The sequence below is a fragment of the Aulonocara sp. 'chitande type north' Nkhata Bay genome, linkage group LG20 (genome assembly GCF_057382095.1).
Source record: "Aulonocara sp. 'chitande type north' Nkhata Bay isolate Kocher_YH1m ecotype deep benthic linkage group LG20, A_spYH_male_GT1.1, whole genome shotgun sequence".
In the NCBI taxonomy this organism is placed as follows: domain Eukaryota; kingdom Metazoa; phylum Chordata; class Actinopteri; order Cichliformes; family Cichlidae; genus Aulonocara; species Aulonocara sp. 'chitande type north' Nkhata Bay.
In genome coordinates this window covers 23,726,812-23,746,011 of record NC_141363.1, presented here as the reverse complement: position 1 = coordinate 23,746,011, position 19,200 = coordinate 23,726,812, and the positions used below count along the sequence as shown (strand labels likewise).

General features: G+C 38.6%; 1 protein-coding gene across 1 annotated transcript; it reads left to right on the top strand.

Annotated features, from left to right (window-relative positions):
- The first annotated feature begins 1,041 nt into the window (after positions 1–1,041).
- cs (citrate synthase) lies at positions 1,042–18,223 on the top strand. The gene is made up of 11 exons (XM_086277102.1): positions 1,042–1,207; positions 5,074–5,124; positions 5,396–5,503; positions 6,218–6,283; positions 8,070–8,201; positions 10,060–10,248; positions 10,423–10,622; positions 13,521–13,650; positions 14,851–14,952; positions 15,912–16,121; positions 16,219–18,223. The coding sequence occupies exons 1-11, from the start codon at positions 1,157–1,159 to the stop codon at positions 16,387–16,389; spliced, it is 1,410 nt and encodes a 469-aa protein (XP_086133228.1). The 5' UTR covers positions 1,042–1,156; the 3' UTR covers positions 16,390–18,223.
- The last annotated feature ends 977 nt before the right edge of the window (positions 18,224–19,200 follow it).

The following is a 19,200-nucleotide window of genomic DNA, read 5'->3' as shown; positions in this document are numbered from 1 at the left end:
ACCACACAGTGATGCAGCTCGACAGGATGCTCTCGATGGTGCCTCTGTAGAAAGTGTACATGATGGGGGCTGGTGCTCCTGCTCTTCTTAGTTTGCGGAGAAAGAAGAGACGCTGCTGTGATTTCTTGGCCACTGCTGTGGTGTTGTACGTCCAGGAGAGATCCTCTGTGATGTGCACACCCAAGAACTTGGTGCTGCTCACTCTGTCCACAGACGCTCCGTCAATGGTCAGAGGAGCATGTTGGGTGTGCATTCTCCTGAAGTCCACAACAATCTCCTTCGTCTTCTCCACATTCAGAGAGAGATTGTTGTCAACACACCACGTGGCCAGGCGTCTCACCTCACTTCTGTAGTCGGTCTCATCCCTGTTGCTAATGAGACCCACCACCGTTGTGTCGTCCGCAAACTTGATGAAGAGGTTGGAGCTATATGATGGAGTGCAGTCATGGGTCAGCAGAGTGAAGAGGAGGGGGCTCAGCACACATCCCTGCGGGGCCCCCGTGTTTAAAATGATGGTGCTGGATGTATTACTGCCGACCCGTACTGCTTGAGGTCTTCCGGTGAGGAAATCCAACAGCCAGTTGCACAGTGAGGTGTTGAGCCCCAGCTGGACCAGTTTTTGAGTGAGCTGTTGGGGGATTATAGTGTTGAATGCTGAACTGAAATCTATGAACAGCATTCGAACATATGAGTCTTTTTTGTCCAGGTGTATGAGTGCATGGCAAACATAAGTATATGTTACTGTAGCCTCACAAAAAAGCTCTTTAACTGCATCTGAACAATAGGAAGGATAAAGATCATTTTAGAAGAAAAATCCTTCAATTTGTTCGATTTGTCAGATTAAGCTAAATAATTGCGCGGTTTTATAATGTCAGTGTTTGTGAACAGAGCCTGATATTCAGCCCTCGTCACAGGTTGAAGGAGAATCTCTATCCAATGAAAATAACCTCAACGGTATGTAAACCAATCAGATGCCTTTACGTAGGTGCGCCGATCCAGCCCATTGTCCAATCAACGCTGTTTGTAAATGCGGGCCTGAATCCCTCTTCAACCTTCTGCTTTCTGGAGGGGCACCTTCAACCAGGTCCGCGGTGCACTGGCAGCGGCTGTCTTAGTTGTAAAGAATAACTGGAAATAAGACTTTTAGACAGACACAATGTCGTTCCTCACTGTCACCAGGCTAGCGCCCAAACTACTTAATTCAAAGGTAAGAGAAACAGAATGAGCCTCGATGCCGCTTTCTTGGTTAAATCTGTGGACGTTTCCTTTAAGCTAACGTCGGGTTTGGTAGCTAACAGGCTAGCTTAGCCCTGTCAACCACATTGTGAAATGCAATTGGCCGAGTTTTTTGCAATTTGCTTAAACACTGACAAGAACTTTGATCATAGTAATGTATGGACCCTGTTTTTCGTAGATATTATTCAGAGACAGAAGCCGTGTTCTGTTTGACAGCTCGTATCTTGTTAGCTAACGGTAGCGCATGAATCATTGCACTCATGTTGGCCTTGTAGTGTCATAACTGTGGTATGTTTGTCCAACCAGCACAGAGCAGACTCTTAACTTTACGCTACGAGTTTCTACTATTTGTAGTATAGCGTAATAACATTAAATTGTACTTTCTTTTAAATTCACTTTAAACTCTGTGTTTATTCACCATCGCAGTTGATCTTCATATTAAGATTTTAACCAACCATATAATGCTTATGTTTAAAATACAGCTGAATAGCCGGTATAAATCATTTTTCATAAATCAATTTTTATGTAATCAGGTTAGGTCCACTGAAAAGACCTCTCTTAAAATAAGAGCTATGAAGAGGCAGTCAGCAGACAATTACAGCGGAAAAAAGCTGCAAAAATCATATAATAAAACTTTATGATATCTAAAGGTAGAGATCATACTACTTACAAGGTAGAAGGGTGCATACCTTTGGAACATCTGGGGTTAAGAGGTGAAGTATTTATTATGTTGTGTGGTTAATAATATAATAGTTATGGGATGGTTTGAAAGCTTTACAAATGAATACCATAAGATAGCTTTTAATTCATGACGGGAAGGAAGTTCATTCAACCTTTTCAAAAAGAGCAGTGATGAGTATAAAATGTTGTATATTAGACGTGGTTTAACTGCAGAAGTATTTATAGGTACACCCCACAATCTTGAAGATGTCCATGGTCAAGGACAGGCATGAAGGTTGACTACAGTGGAGGAAGTCAGGGTTCTTTAATTATAAACAGTTTTATTTTCCCTTAAGTGAAAGTGTTTTGTAAGGGCATATAGCCATTTTTATTTTCTGCCTTTAAAACTCAGATTTGGCTGCTTGGAAAATGTTAAAGGTAGATGAAGCATAGTCATACTCTGAGCTAGGACAATTAGGTATTCATTAAAATAATTACATTGACAACTAGAGATCCCCTGTGGTGTTCTGTTTCTAATGGTAAAATTGCATGATTGATGATATAATCCCATCAGCAGCAGTCTGGGTTTTGTCTGTGAGGTTGGATATTAACCAGTTAAATGTGGCTTTATCTTGACATGGGGACAGAAGTAAGATTTATGGTTTATGAAATGGGCAGGGCACATTTAATATCTTATGTTTTTATAAATATCCAACATATCCAGTTGCATTTGGAAGAGCATATTGCTGTAATGTCCATTGAAAAAATGTGATTATTTGAACAGATAAATGACTTTGTTTTAATTAAATCATTTAAAATATGCTTTGGCCAGCCTGTCAATCTTAAAGTACCCTTCCAGTGACCTTAGTCTACTGCTTTACTCCAGTGACCTCTCAGTATGAACTACTTGGTTGCCATATCAAGTCAAGTCTCCTACTACTGAAATAATAGAGATAATTTTTCAGTCATGGCGACTAAGTAGTGTCTCTCTTTCTTTGAAATCTCTATCATATGTGGGGACCTCACCTATGTCACAGTTACCTTTCTCTCTTATCATTTGTAATCTTTGCTCTGGAGATTTATTAGTAAGCTGTAGTTGCATAAGAACGTATGTGTCTGAACTATGAAAGTCATGTGATTTTTAGTAACACAATGAAGTCTTATAAAGGAGAGTCTCATGATTTATTTTTTTCTTGCTTCACATCATTTCATCTTTTGAAAAAGGGGATTGTTTTAAGTACCTCTAGATTTAAATGTCATTAAAATGTGTATTCCTTATACCAAGATGTCTGTTTTGATTTGTTTGTCCATAGAGAGGGTGGCTTTGTTGCTAATCACTCAAGTATCATGTGTTTCTTCTAAACACAGCCTCCGGAGGGGTTGCCTTTTTGTGTGGAGTACTTGCCATAGTTGCTCTTTAACCCTGGCTGATGGACAGTTGGGAGTGAGTGAGTTTAACTGGTGCTCTATATTTAAGACACTGAGCTGTTACATAATCTCCCCGATGCTCAGCTGGGTAAACTGTGTGTGTAGTGACGCACCCTACCTTTTTGTTTCGCTGAGCCTTGATGGTCCTGATTATTCAAAACGGTTGTGGTTATAAGGAGTAACTGTCTCCTGCCCATTGATAATCTACTGATATGTTTAAATGAACACACAGGAGTCGCATTTCACTAGTGAGCAAGATAGCCAGCTGAACTTCTCAATACTATCAATGAGTTTCCATTAAGAGTACTTTCATAAAAACTTTTTTTTTTAAATTAATGCCTTGACATGAAAGGAAGGAGGCATCTTTTCCTAGTTTGTGAGTAATTAGGTTGCTTCACTCTGGATTTGCCCCTTGGATACATGTAATGGCTGGTTTACATTTTACCAACAGTTAGATCTGAAAGAATAAGACTAGATGTACTTTTCCTGGCTTTACAGGACCAGTCTGATTGTTTTACACCAGCATTAACATTGTGAAAAAAACAAACTAGAAATGACACACGAGCGTGAATAATTTGTTTATTATAATGAGATTGTGGTGTGAGGTTTTTAGAAAAAGTGCACACTGTGCTGTTTGAAAGAGGTGGGGTAATATTTGTGACTTGGAACATCTCCACAGTATTGGCAGATAACACAAAGCCCCAGTTTGTGATCCGATTTTTTTTTTTTTTTGGCCAGGTTGTCAGACTTTGAATGCACCTGAAACCTTCAGGTGCAGAATGCCCTGAAATGGCTGTCACTAGTGGCCTTTGTTGCAGGCCATGTACTGTGAACTACCCAGTTATAAGTGTTGTTGTTTTTTTAACTCTAAATTTTGGGCAAGTTTGAGTGGCAGTTATAAAACGATGAGGATGAAAATGGAGAAACTACTCTGAATAACTGCTTAGTTTAGTGAAAGCTATGTGTTATGCTACAAGGTACACTTTAATAGGTAAAATGCTAGAAAGAACCTGTAATTATATGTATTAGGCATGCACCAGTACAGAAAACAAACATTGTTACTGAAAATATGGTGCTCTACACTGTTATCGTCATATTAAAAAAATAAGATGGCATTTACCAACATCAGTAGCCGATATGTATTTGGTACCATGTAATGGTTAGTGTTCAGAAATTGTTTGATGAAGAGCAGGAATGGAAATGGGCTTGTGCTTGTAACAATCAGTGTAATATTGGTGTAGCACCAGTCTTGCACAAGGATACATTAACATTTGGAGGAGCCTCTAACCGAACCACTGACCTTCCAATTAGTAGCGCTACCTCCTGAGTGACAGCCATGCTAGTGCTGTGGACAAAACAAGCATACGGTATTATATAAATATAATACTGTTTGCTTGTAGTGTAATGTTTTTTTTCTGGACCACAATAAGAACAGTTGTTACTGTGGGAAAGAGAAAAAAATTATTATAGAAAATGTTTTTTTTTCCTGTGTAAAAGTTTCTGTACACTTGGTAAGAACACGGTGATTCGTTTAACATGTATATTGCTTACTACAGAGAAAGAGTTGGAGCCATTTCACTCACAGACTGATTACAGTATTATCCTTAGAAATGTTTTGTAGCTTTTAAGGTCCTCCAAGGTTGTTTCATTTTAAATACAAGCAGTAGGTAGTCTAGAAATTCTGTTATTACTATAATGTTGTTTTGTTGTACTAACAATCCAAATTGTATTTCCTAATATGTTCTGCAGAATGCCTCTTTCCTATTTGTGGCTGCCAGAAATGCCAGCGCATCAACAACAGTAAGTGCATTTAATTTACTCCACTGTTTTCTGCTTGTTTTATATAGCTGTTGTGTAGTTTTACTGTTTGTGTTAACAACCTTTGGAAGAGACACTGGTTCTTACTCTGTGGTCTCTGTGAAGATATTGACATTTGTGGAGCAATAAATCATTTTTTTTCCTGAAATGTTTGCATAAAGTTTGTTTAACCACAGGTCACAAGGGAATGTAGTCTATTTTAAGGCTGAATGTTTATTCAAGGGCATTAAAGAGTAAACATCGTCTTTTACAGAATCTGAAGGATGTCCTCTCAGACCTCATTCCTAAAGAACAGACCAGGATCAAGAACTTCAAACAACAGTATGGGAAAACCAACATAGGGCAGATTACTGTAGACATGGTAAGTGGCGGAGATTTTTGCACACGTTTAGTGAGCTGAATAAAATAAGACCCTCACACAAGCGAGTCACTGAGCTGGATTCCTCAGATCGATTATATTAATTCAGGGAGGGCTTTACCTTGATGCAGATTAGCTGTGGCATGTTAGCTGCACATAATCCATGTAGGCCTGCCTGGTCTTGTTTACTGTGCCAGGTATCACTGTTCGGTCATCTCCCTCAAAGGTCACAAATTGTGCTGCTTCCTGCCAACAGGGATATTTGAGCTGGCACTTGCACTTTCTCTCACGCACGCACGCACGCACACACACACACACACACACACACACACCACTGCAACAAATCTATCCTCTTCCATCTATCAAACACTGCATCTAACTTGTTGCATTGTAGATTTAAGTTGAGCTTCATGTGTCACGGCAATAATGCATTCAGTGTCTATTAACTTATTATCCTGTGTGCAGAATTACAAACCTGAATAGTATTTAGGATGTTTCTTCCTGCCTTTATAAAGACATTTGGTGGACACTGATAGCAAAAGCAAAGAGGTGAGCTTCTGAAATGGTCTACTGATAAAAATAATCAGTAGATAAAATGTTTTAAAGTCCAGTATAGCGTAACTTTGTTACTACAAACACACACGGCTGTTTATATATATTATTGGCAAGACAATTTTCTGAATGTCATTCCATGTTTTTGTTTGTTTTCATCCATAGGTCTATGGGGGTATGAGGGGAATGAAGGGTCTGGTGTATGAAACCTCTGTGTTGGATCCTGAGGAGGTCAGTATCAGAGCTACAGAGAATACACTGATATATTATTGCAGATCTATTAGTGCCTGCGTTTGTTGGTACATTTGTATTTAAAAAAAAAAGAAGGGGGGGGGGGGTTTGCAAGACAGAGGTGCCACACTAGGTTTGAGGTTGTTTAGAAACAGAACGAGTCAGTACTGCAAAGTAGTGCAGGTCAATATGGCCAAAAATATTTAGCCCGTTATATATTTGAAAATTTGCGATAACCATACAACTGACGTTATAACTGATGCAAGACAAAATATTTTACAACTCCATACCTCAAAACCCTGCATAACTTTATTTTCACTTAAAAAAGCAGCTGTTTTTTATGTGCATTAAAGCCATGTACAAATTTAACAGTGCAAACGCAAATTCCTTGCTGACAGTTTAACCAAAAGGCATTTCCAGTGGAAATGGGCCAACGTATCCTCAGCATAACCATGCATAATATCCACAAAAGTTAAAAGAGGTGCTTTGCAACATGAAACTGCAGTGTGCCAAATAAATAAGTCAAATGCGTACTTTTCAGACCATAAGGTGCACGGGATTGATTATAAGGCAGATTAAGCGAAACAAAACAGTCAGATAGCCTTGAGTTTAAAATCCGCTTCATACGCATAAGTGCCACACACACAATACGGTAAAATTATGTTGAAGCACTGTACGTATTACTCCACGAGGCTCCTGACTACGGTACTCTTAATGTTCCGACAATCCATCAAGCGGTGCGGCTTTTTAGTACGACTGGTAAGCTTCAACATTTTTTTGACAGTTTTCTGAGCGCTGTGTACCGCATAAAATTGGTTTGAGGTCAGTACGCACAACCAGAATTCATACAAAAGGCACACCGGATTGTAAGGTGCATTGTCAATTTTTGAGGAAATTAAAGGCTTTTAAGAGCACCGTATAGTCTGAAAAATACAGTAATAAGGACGGCCCGCTTACATGTTCTACAAAACACTTTGCTTTGGTGGCTATCTGACGGACAAAAATCAAACCAGTTCCACATCACTGAAGTTGAACCATTTTTATAAACCAATTCTGGTTCATCTGTTTCATTCAACGATCTGCTTTCGCCCTTCTCATTCTCTGTCGCCGCCACGCTTTTTCCACCATGTGTGTATGAAAATAAAGGCACTGCGCATGCGCGTTTTACCCATATTCTGTCGCGATATTTAATTTTCTTATCATTGCCCAACATTACTGTGAACAGTATATTGTATATTATAGCTTGAAATTCAGGTTAATCTATATTAGAGATTAATGGTTGCTCTCTGCTCACGTTCAACATCGATGACAAAAGCGCAGAGTGCATAGTGTAAGTTCTCATAGCAGTGACCACTTGCTGCTCTGTGCGGAGAGTTCTTGGAAGTAATGTAGAAAAGGCAGCAGCCAGAAAGCTGCACTGGCATGACATGATATCTTAAATTTAAATCAGTTAAGGTTTTTGAACAAACATGTTATCAGTCAGACTCTAAACACAAAAAGCACAAGGTATTATTATGGTAAGCTTTTTTTCTGTTATTTTACTCTTAGCTGCATGCGCATTAGCATTCCCTGTAGGCACTTGAGTTGATTGCTTTCTGGCCAAAGCTGAGGCACTCTGAGGCATTGAATCATCAATATTCATTGGTAGAGATGCAGCTTATATTAGCAGCTTGCCAGCACTCAATTGATTGTGCATTTGATGATAACAGGAATATGTAGCTAATTATCACAAATAACATTTACTTCAACATCTTCTCTCCCCTCTCATCTCTACTTTGATAATCAGGGCATCCGCTTCAGGGGCTACAGTATTCCAGAGTGTCAGAAGCTGCTGCCTAAAGCTCCAGGAGGTGAGGAGCCACTGCCCGAGGGTCTTTTCTGGCTGCTGGTCACAGGACAGGTCCCAACCGAGGAGCAGGTGAGTCGATGCAAGAAGTTATTGTCGTAAAATGTTGTTGCCTACTGGAGTTTCAGTGAGCAGCTATCTGTCATGGTATGTCAGATGCTGTCAAATCTCTTCAGAATGCTTCATCAAAACTGAATATTCTTGCAGTGCAGTAAATAAGGTGACTTTGGCACCTGGATCAGTTAAGGTACCAAATACGTGAATCATGACATTTTCTTTTGCATCATGGAAAGGTGAATAACAAGATGCTTGGCGTGTGTTCAGTTCAAGTGTATTTATGTAATGACAGATACAAATGTACAAAGGCTCAAGGCACATTAAATTTTAACCTTGGTTCTTCTCAAAGTGCAAACTGCCATCCTTGTTAAAAAATAAATAAATTCCGTGACCTTGTCAAGGAAAAAATTTATATAGTAATCTTTAACTCAGAAATGTCTTAATTTCATTCGTTTCTAGTTATCCTCTACATTTAATTTTTCTTTAAGTTCACAATAAAAGAAATGGTAGCTTAACAGTAGTTTAAAAGCTAACTCAGTGAAAAACTGACAAATACACACAAACAACCAACTGAAGTGATATATTACACTAAATGTCTTGACGTGAGCATTTCTCTTGTGCAGCCTTTAAAAATATATTTGCGCTGAGTAACCAAAATTTTGAGAATCACTTAAGGCTCAAAAAAAAAAAAAAACAACCCACCCTTGAGCAAGAACCTGTTTTCAGTGGGGAGTAAAAAAACAGGCTCTGTGTGTGTGGCAGTCTGCCTTGATTGGTTGGGTTGAGGAAAGCGAAGATGAGCATGTTACAAACCAAATGACACAACAATAATAACCTCTGGGCAGGTTGGTAGGGCCAGTCACTGTTGATGAAATGCATGCAGTTTTAAACTCAAAGATTTGCAATTTTTGCAGAAAAAGGTACAGGGACAGAGAGGACAGAACAAAATGCACAAACTACAAGAAAGAAAATAGAAGCAAATGACATACAATACTATAATAAATAAATGCCTGCAGAGTGAAATACAGACCAGCACAAGACAGGTGCTCTGTGAGTTTAGAGGTCTCAGCAACATAGGCCTATGTAGCAGCAAGAGTCAGAATCAACTAAGCCAGCTCTAATTGTATCCATCAATCCATCCATCAATTTGCTTCCACTTTTCCTTTTCAAGTTTGCGGGTGGCGCTGGAGCCTATGCCAGCTGTCATAGGGCGAGAGGTGGGGTACACCCTGGACAAGTCGCCAGTCTGTCACAGGGCTAACACACAGAGACAGACAACCATTCGCGCTCACATTCACTCCCGCATTCACACCTATAGGCAATTTGGATTAATCAATTAACCTATCCCCCTAATTGTAATCATCAGTATTTAGTTTTTTGTACAGCGTCTGCCGCTGAAATATAAAAGCTACTTATGTTAATTTAAAAGCTCTGAGAAGCACAAGTAAGGCTGAGTGAAGTTTTCTATATGGAGCTGTGAGAATTTTAGAAAGTAGATACAAGAATAAGCTTGATTTTTACAGGGAATCAATAACCAAAGTCAATATCTAAGAAAAACTGTTTCTGAAATTTGGCGTGTATAAACTAGAGGTTGTATCTTGTTTTTACAACTGAGAAACAAGACACAATCTATAGGGATTTTATTGCTGCCAACTATCTCCTTACAGAATGATATGAGGACAACCTATGCTCCTTTCAAATGCTTGCAACTTTCAAGCGCACCTCTCTATCTGTTCTTCCTGCGTCTCATATCTGCTCAAATCAGCCAAGGAGGAAATGTTTATTCTCAACACACATTTGTCTCCTTATTGATCGAAGAGTTTTCTGAGATTTCTGCCTCATCTATTTATTTTGTGTCCATCTTTCTTTCCAGGTGAACTGGGTGTCCAAAGAGTGGGCAAAGAGAGCAGCACTTCCCTCTCATGTTGTCACCATGTTGGATAATTTCCCCACAAATCTGCACCCCATGTCCCAGTTCAGCGCTGCCATTACAGCTCTGAACAGTGAGAGCAGCTTTGCACGGGCCTACTCTGAGGGAGTCCACAAGTCCAAGTACTGGGAGGTGAGTTTACACCCATACCTTTTTTTTGAAAAATATGGACTAATAGAATTTTTTTTTTTTTTTTTTTTTTTGCTCAAGAGACTGAATCACTTTAGACACAAGAACGCTTTCAGTTTGGTTTCATGTGGTCTTTTCTTGTTGTGTAATTTATCTTTTTTTTTTTTTTTTTTAAAGTTTATCTATGAAGATTCTATGGACTTGATTGCCAAGCTCCCCTGCATTGCTGCCAAGATCTACCGTAACCTGTACCGTGAAGGCAGCAGTATCGGAGCTATCGACTCCAACCTCGACTGGTCCCACAACTTCACCAACATGCTGGGCTACAGTGATCCTCAGTTCACTGAGCTTATGAGGCTCTACCTCACTATCCACAGGTGCAACTTAAGATGCCTTTTTACATAAAACAAGTTGGATTTAATCTTATTTTTTTTCTAGTAACACTTGAATCAAAGTCTTGCCTTTTTAATCTAAGAATTAGAGATGTTAAGTCAGATGTCGAAAAGATGAGAATGAAACTCGCAAACCTATCTGGAGTTAGACAGCATGACATTATGTCACTACTTGGTTTGATTGATTAATGATGAGGATGATAGGTTTGTTTTTTTTTGTTTTTTTTCATCATCTGACCATCAAAACTAACCAAACTATTACAAACAGAAGCAGTAGTTCTCAGGTATAACACAGCCTGAGGTAACTACCTACAGGTTTCCTAAAGTGACCTTAAATTTATTTAGCATGACCTTTTTCTTTTTTTTTCTCAAGCTTAGTTGAATTAGTTGCTTAATCCAGGTGGAAGGAACTGCAAATGTAATGACTGTTTCTCCAATTTTAATATGGACAGAAGCAAAAACTCTTCCCAGACTTTTTGGTTGATGTAGGTCAGTTAAGTAAGATGGGAGCCGACTGAGAATAGTATTGTAAATAGGAATATATATATATATATATAGTAGTAGGGCTGCACGATTAATCATTAGAAAATCGCGATCTCGATTCATACTTATGTGCGATCTCATTTCCAAATGACAACAATTTAAAAAAGAAAAAAAAAGATGACGATTGTACCACATTTTGATCCATCCGGGATGTAATCTGCATGAAAACAAGCGCTCACTCTTCCTGCTCAACAAATGACAAGGGCGGAGCCTTATACCACGTGATACAGAAGCTGTGCCGTGTGATGCTAAAATTGGCAGGGAAAAAAACAACGGAGAGCACGTCAGGGATGACGAAAGTGACAGGAGAAAATCCGTCCCGGTCAACCACCCAAACATCAATAACGGGAACCTTATACAGCGCTTCCCTATACCCGTCGAACTCCCGCAGGCACAAAGAACTTACAGAGGCTATCACTTATCACCTGACCAAAGATATGGCTCCATCAACACTGTGCAAAACGAGGGATTTAGGAAAATGATCAACATCCTAGACAAACGCTACACAGTGCCGTCCCGCAACTATTTTTCTATTATTGCACTACCTGCTCTATACACACAGTGTCGAGCAACGGTGGAGACGGAATTTCAAGCAGTACAACATTTTGCGACAACAACAAAACGTGAGACATTTGTTGTTTTTATGTTTATTTATTGTTTTTATGTTCAGTCTCAACTGTTACAAAGTTGATGTGCAGTTAATAAGTGCAATAAATATTTATATTGGAAAAGAAAATCGTGAGAGAATCGTGATCTCAATTCTAAGCAAAAAAATCGTGATTCTCATTTTATGCAAAATCGTGCAGCCCTATGTAGTAGTGTAGTCTACAACACAGTGTTGGGTGTGATGCGTTACTAAGTAACGCGTTACTGTAATTAAATTACTTTTCCACTGAAAAAGTAGAGTAACTGATTACTGTTCATTTTTAGGTATTTTAATTACAGTTACTTACAATGTACTTGCGTTACATTGTAGAATAATTAAACTCGCTGAATATCATTATTTCATTTCAATAATTTATCTTCTAAACGTAGAAGTAAACTCTGCCGCTTTAACATCGCTGTAGTGCAGGTGCACGTCATTTCGCGCCAGTTTGCTGCATAGTCGTATTCTAAAGCGGAAGATGTCGGACTCGACTGAAGCGTGTGGCTGTTTTATGAAACGGAAATATTCCCGTCTCTTAACTTTTCTGAAACAAGCAGACAAGAACATTACAGTAATATGTAAGCTATGTCCTGGGGAGAAAAAAACTCAGCCGTTGTTAATAGCATGAGTAATCTACTGACACGAGAGCATAGACGAACACTTCTGAGTGATCCTTGTTCATCATCCATGGATAACACCGCGGCAACTCCTGCTAATCAGGCAAAACTTGATTTTACTTCAGCAGCGTAGAAATTGTCTGAAGTTGAGCTTAAAAAATGATTGCAGGCTACATTGTGGAAGAGATGCTACCGCTGCGTACTGTAGAGTCTCCGTCTTTCAAAAAATGTATTTATTATTTAAAGAGTTTAATTTCTATTGTTTGTCCACTCAAGGTTTATATGGTTTTTAAAAAGTATTTAGTTAAATTACTTACTGAGTAATTAAGTTACTTTTCTGACACAGTAATTAGATAAGTATTTTAAATACAATATTGATTAAGTAATTAGTAATTAATTACTTTTTAAAGTAACTTAACACTGCTACAACATGACAAAACAGACCATCCAACCTGAGTGTGCAATGATGTGCAAAGGCTTTAAGGTTTGAGTGCTGAGGTAATGAATCTCAGTGCTCCTGAATAAACAGAATCCACTGTTGCTAAGGTGCATGTATATAAATAAAATCGCTATTATCAGACAGACAGAAGTTAGAGCAGCGAGGCTTTTTCTTGCCTCAAAAGAAATGCTGGGTTGAAAAAAAAGAAAGGGGAAAAAAAAAAAGAAATTTAACCAAGAAAGTAGCATCTTCAGTTATTTATGTGGAGAAATTCCTGCTTTTTACTGTGACAGCAGTCCTCTTATCCTGAATTTGATGCAATATACAATAAAAATAGATATTGGTTTACACAGTCTGCAGTTTGTTTAGCAGTCAAACATGCCATGTAGGATATGTGCACTGAAAAAAAACAGACAAACTCTAGGAGCAAATTCAATTTATCTCCCACACAGATGGTTCTGCTCAGATAAAAAGGATTGACAACTCTCCAGCCTCCCCAGTGTTACTATTTGCCATTGTGATGAAGTGTAGCAGATGCCGGTGTAGACTTAAATGGCACACTCTAGAAACCTTACTGTTAGAATTATAATTTTAATGTGTTCATTACTATGTGTTTTTGTGTGTTTGTAAAATTGTAGTGATCATGAAGGAGGCAATGTCAGTGCTCACACTAGCCACCTAGTGGGGAGTGCCCTGTCTGACCCCTACCTGTCCTTCAGCGCTGCCATGAATGGTTTGGCCGGTCCTCTCCATGGCCTGGCCAATCAGGTTAGTAATGCACAGATCATCATTTTCATTCTGTTTTCACACTGAGAGATTTGATAGAAACAACTTGGCGATCCCAAGTTAATCCCCCATTCATCTTTTTATAAAGAAAGCATTTTCATTAGGAAGACTGCAGTGGATATTATGTGATAATGATTTTTATTTCAGTCAGTTTATTACAATTGTTCCAAAAACACTACATACAACACTTTAATTATTTGATTTTTACCAAAAAACTAAGAAATCTGATGAGGAAAAAAACTGAAAACAAGTTTAATGTGTAGTTTAATGGTTGGTTCATAATTATTTAATGCCTTTATAATCTCATAGATCTCTTCTGTAGCATATAGATGGGTTAGAGTTTATTTCGCCATACCTTCTTACTAATATTAAAGATGACCGAGTTCTGCTAATCAGCTTTACTGTCACAGGCCTGGTATTCTGAATACTAGCTTACTGTCACATTGTCACAACACTTGATTAAAACGGATCATTAAATTATTAGACACTTCTGTGTTTTTAATCACACATCAAAATATCCACTGTGGTAGAAGCCTTTTTTGAAACAACCTTGTCACCTTTGTGCCAACATGGCAACATAATCATTGAGGACTTGGCTGTTTTTTGGTCAGTGCAGTAGACAAACACTAAAGGTGAAAATGACAAAGAACCAAGAGTTCAGAGTCAAACTGCTGTGGTGCTCAATTATAAATATTATTTTAGAGTTCAATAACGTTCACAAAGCACTGCTTGATTACCAGCACCCGAGGGAAGGTCTACCCTCCTTTTATTAGCTAGCAATTTGTCAAAGCTGCTTCTACCTCCTCCAATAAATTTTGGCATCTGTTTAATTACTATCCATCCATTTTCTTAAGTGCTTATCCAATTATAGTGTCAGGGGGGCTGGAGCCTATCCCTGCTTCATTTATTTATTAGCTACTTAACTAGTTAAATACAGTCATATGATATGACCAACTATTATGAGCAGTTGTACAGTAACCTATGATTTTTGGATTAAAATGTTCATAATGATTTTTTTCTTTCAATTTGCGCTTTGCTCACATATTTGACATATTGACACTTAAAATGAGTTTTGGTTTGATTTCAAACACAGTGCCAACAAAAATACAGCAGAAAATTCACTTAGCTTATGAATGTGTGTTTTGTTTTGTCTTGTTTTGTGGGTTTTTGCTGCACCTACAGGAGGTACTGGTGTGGCTGACTGCTCTGCAGAAGGAGTTGGGAGGAGAGGTGTCTGATGAGAGGATGAGGGATTATATCTGGAACACACTCAAGTCTGGAAGGGTAAATAAGCACCACATCCGCAAACAAACAACTCTAGTTATTATTATGACTTCATTTTCCACTCTCACTCATTTTCAGAATAACACTTCTGGTGATGTCAGGGGTCCAGTTGTTTCTACCAGAAGTTACAGCTAGATTTAGGAACCTTTGGAGGAGCTCAAACCAGATTCTTTGTTAAAAGAAAAAATTAACACTTTAAAAAGTCCCTAGTGGGCTTTTGTTGTTTTCTAAAAGAGTAGAAACTTTGGGCATGAGGCTTTCTGCATTGAACATTTCTAATTGGTTCTAATCTCCCTAAAAGTGTGTGAAATCTGTTAGGACCCCATTGTCAAAGCAGTAACTCGAAAGCAACATCAACACAACAAGTTGCTTATTGTTGTTGCAGTGTTGTCACTTTATATGGCATCATTGTTTTTTATAGTCTTCCTTCACCTACAGGACTAAGAGGAGTAGTTGATTTAATGTTGGCACAAAGAAAGTTGTGTAATTACAACAGTTTGTTGTTTTTTTTTTTTGTTTCCAAAACCAAGAAATTGCTATTATTACAATTTTTATAATTTACTATATTTTACACCTGATTTACTCTGACCTTCATCTAAACCTTCATATTCTAGTTTGATTTACCGATTAACTAAATTCTGTTTTTGTCTTTCATAATAGGTTAAAATTGTTAATGTATACCATAAAGAATTTGTAAAATAATAGTATTTTAGCACAGATAGAACGGTGTTGATGTCACCTAACAGCAAGTGGTTTTACATGTAAGTTCTGCACCTGGTTGGTTTCTTCTGGTTTTGTTCCCCAAAACATGCATGCTAGGGTAATTAGTGATTGTAAATTGACCTTATGGGTGTGTTTAAGTTCTTAATGCGTTTCTGAAGGTCTCGTGAGTACTTAGTTGTCAGAGAGACTAGAAGAGTGCACTGTCAGGTTAAAAATGTTGGGTTTCTTGGCTGTAGGTGGTTCCAGGTTATGGCCATGCTGTCCTAAGGAAGACTGATCCACGTTATACCTGCCAGCGTGAGTTTGCCCTGAAGCATCTGCCCAGTGACCCCATGTTCAAGATGGTTGCCCAGCTTTACAAGATTGTACCCAATGTGCTCCTGGAGCAGGGTAAGGCCAAGAACCCCTGGCCCAATGTAGATGCTCACAGTGGAGTGCTGCTGCAGGTAAGACCTGGGATTATAATCATGCATTTGTTATCTAACTGAAATAATCACAGATGCTGAAGTAACTGACTGCTTTCCTGTTTGTGTGTATGTTCAGTACTATCAAATGACTGAAATGAACTACTACACTGTGCTCTTCGGTGTGTCCCGTGCTCTCGGCGTGCTGGCCCAGCTGGTGTGGAGTAGAGCCCTGGGCTTCCCCCTGGAGCGCCCGAAGTCCATGAGCACAGATGGACTGATGTCTCTGGTTGGAGCAAAGTCAGGCTGAAGCACCAACCTGGAAGTAGCTGTTAGTGTTAAGGGTGGGAGGAGGTGGAAACATCAAAAAGCAGACATAAGTTGACCCCTTGTCATTTCCAACCCCAGGGATTTAGAGGATTCAAAGAGACAGTATGTGTTTAATGCCATTTCACAAAAAAAGGGCCTTTTTAAATTGTCATAGCATTAGTCTTCAAGTGTGTTTAGTTAATCACTGACAGGCTTTCCAATCATGTCTCTCTATCTAAAACATGAGCAGAACAAACTTTATATATGGCCACGGTAGGCTCAAACTACCTACCACTTTTAGGTCTGCTAGCATTGCTAAGATTTCCCCTGAGCGGTGCTTCTCATTGGACACTGGGTCTAAACTAAGAATAGGTAGTGGCATTCAAAGGGAATTGTGCACTTCCTTTGTATTTAAGCTTCTACGTTTAAAAATCTGACTAAATCTTTTTGGCCACTACAGTGATGTGTTGTAGAGGATACTTCCAAGCAAAATACAGTTTTGTCACACAGCTCTAATTTTATTTTTTCGTCTATGCAAAGTTGTCATCCCACCCAGTTGATCGATGCGTTTCACTCCCACTTATGAACACTCCAGTGTAACGGGAAAAAAAGGTCCTCACTAGTAAAAATCCTAGAAAGCCGTTTAAGAAAAAATATTTGTTTAAAGACACTGCCCCTTTAAATCTCTGGTCTCCCCTTTTTTTCTCTCTCTCTAACTTGTAGTTTTTTCTTTTTTCTAGATGACCTGTAATACCTCTATGATCAAAATAACAGTCTTTATTAAAATTTGTTTCCTTGGTCTTATTTTCCTCAAAATAATTTCCTATTTTTTTAATGGGTTTCTTATATTACGAATCGCTGAGAATCAGGACTAATGAAGGTAACTGATACAGATTTGAGCAAAGGGTGTTGTAACTGGCAACCTGTAGGAAATCCTTAAGAGCAAGCTTGAATAAAAACAGGATGGGAGGGGGGGCTTTGTAGAGTTTTGTTTTGTTTTTAAGTCTTCTTTTATTTGACTGTATGTTCATGTCTTTATCCCAGCAGCAGAGCACTTCAAATGACAATTGTAAAGTTATGATGTATTTGATTGGATTTCCTAAATTGTAACAGTAGAAAATCTCCCCCCTTTTTTTTTTCTTTTGGTGTTAAATGATGTATAAAAATATATTTGGGTTTGAATTTTGTTGTGGTTTTATTTATACTCTGTGTACATAGGTATATATATGTATAGCATTAATGTATGAGCTGTAAGCATTCACTTGCTGCTTATAACCACAATGAGCACCACAGTTTACCAGCAGTGTAGTCGTGCCCACTATATGTCCAGTTTCACTGGTCACTGTGAATTTCTGACAATGAACAAAAAAAAAACAACTGCAGCTATCTTCTGTATATAGAGTTTATTCCCAAGCTCTGTTTCCTCAGCTGGTGCTGTATTTCAGGTATTTCACTTGAATGTGTCAAGCTTGCTCTTAAGTTCTGGGTTTCTCAACACTCCATTTTTGTCTAGTTAGAGTTCTTGCGTATTTCCTCCTAAGAATACTCTTTAACGTGTTCGCTCCGATACTTGATTCTCTCTGCTCTGCTCTTCTGGCTTTTTCGGGCACGTGTTTTGTGTTTTATTGTAGCGTTCTTCCATTTGGCAGGTTGTTCAACAGATGTGGTTATTTTGATCGTAGAGGAGCTTAAGGGTTGTAACTGGGGGGAATCATTAGAGAAACACTTGGGGGCGGGGGGACAGGGCTGGATGGGTCAAATGGGCAAGAAAAGCTTGAAACAACTATTGGAAAACCTTAGAAATAAATGAAAATTAAAGGTTTTTATTAACACTTGTTTGGTCTCATTTTCTTCATAAGTGCTTGAAAAAGAAATTGTGATGTAATTCCAGGTCCAGTTGCATGTAACCTTTGAAATTACCAGGATTTCTGAAGTGATTACCCAAATGGTCTATACCCTCCTTGTAATACACAAACACAGTCTCACAAAACGCTGTCTTTTAGCCATTGCTAACAGTTGTTAAGCTTTCACGATTTAAAAAGGACTGAAATAATAGTTAACAATCATTATTAATGGCTGTGGAAAAAAAATTTTTTAACAATTAAATTTGCACTTGTTAGATACCGTATTATACACTTACTGGACACTGTTAGTTACACCCTGCTAGTACCAGGTTAGACTCTTGTTTTCATTACTGCCTTATTTCATCATGGCATTTAGCAAGATAGTGGAAATTTCTTTTGTCCATATTTACATGATAGCATTACACAGTTGCTTCTGATCTGTTGGCTGTACATCTATAATGTGAATGTCTTTGACGTTTAAACGATACTCAGTTGGTACAGTTGGAATCTAAACTGGGCTGAGGAAAATATCACTCATAAGGTTCCAGCAACAGCCTGAACGGTTGATACAAGCCAGTGTGGAAGCATGCTTTCAGGCTGTTTATACCAACAGCAATGGAAATTCATCAACCCAACATTCAGTCTACTGTTTTCCAGTTATGGTGAGCCTCAGTTTTCTATTATCTGACCGGAGTGGCACCCAGTGTGCTCTTCTGCTGCTGGATTCTATCGGATCCAAGATTTGTCAAGTGTCTGTGAAGGTTCTCAGTCATCCAGGTCATCGTAGTCTAAGGAGCTTGCAAAGACAAAACTCCTAAACACTAACTTAACAAGGTAGTGTATGCTCTACAGTGCAGTGAGGAATGCTCAGACCTCTACATCGGAGAGACCAAACAGACACTTCATAAAAGCATGGCACAACATAGAAGAGCCACCTCCACAGGACATCTGCATCTAAAGGAGGATGC

Excerpts from the sequence above, each read along its gene's own strand:
- cs (XM_086277102.1), top strand. The coding sequence starts at position 1,157 with ATGTCGTTCCTCACTGTCACCAGGCTAGCGCCCAAACTACTTAATTCA. Across the intron at positions 10,623-13,520 it reads CTCTACCTCACTATCCACAG|TGATCATGAAGGAGGCAATG; the intron begins GTGCAACTTAAG and ends GTAAAATTGTAG. Across the intron at positions 16,122-16,218 it reads ACAGTGGAGTGCTGCTGCAG|TACTATCAAATGACTGAAAT; the intron begins GTAAGACCTGGG and ends GTGTATGTTCAG.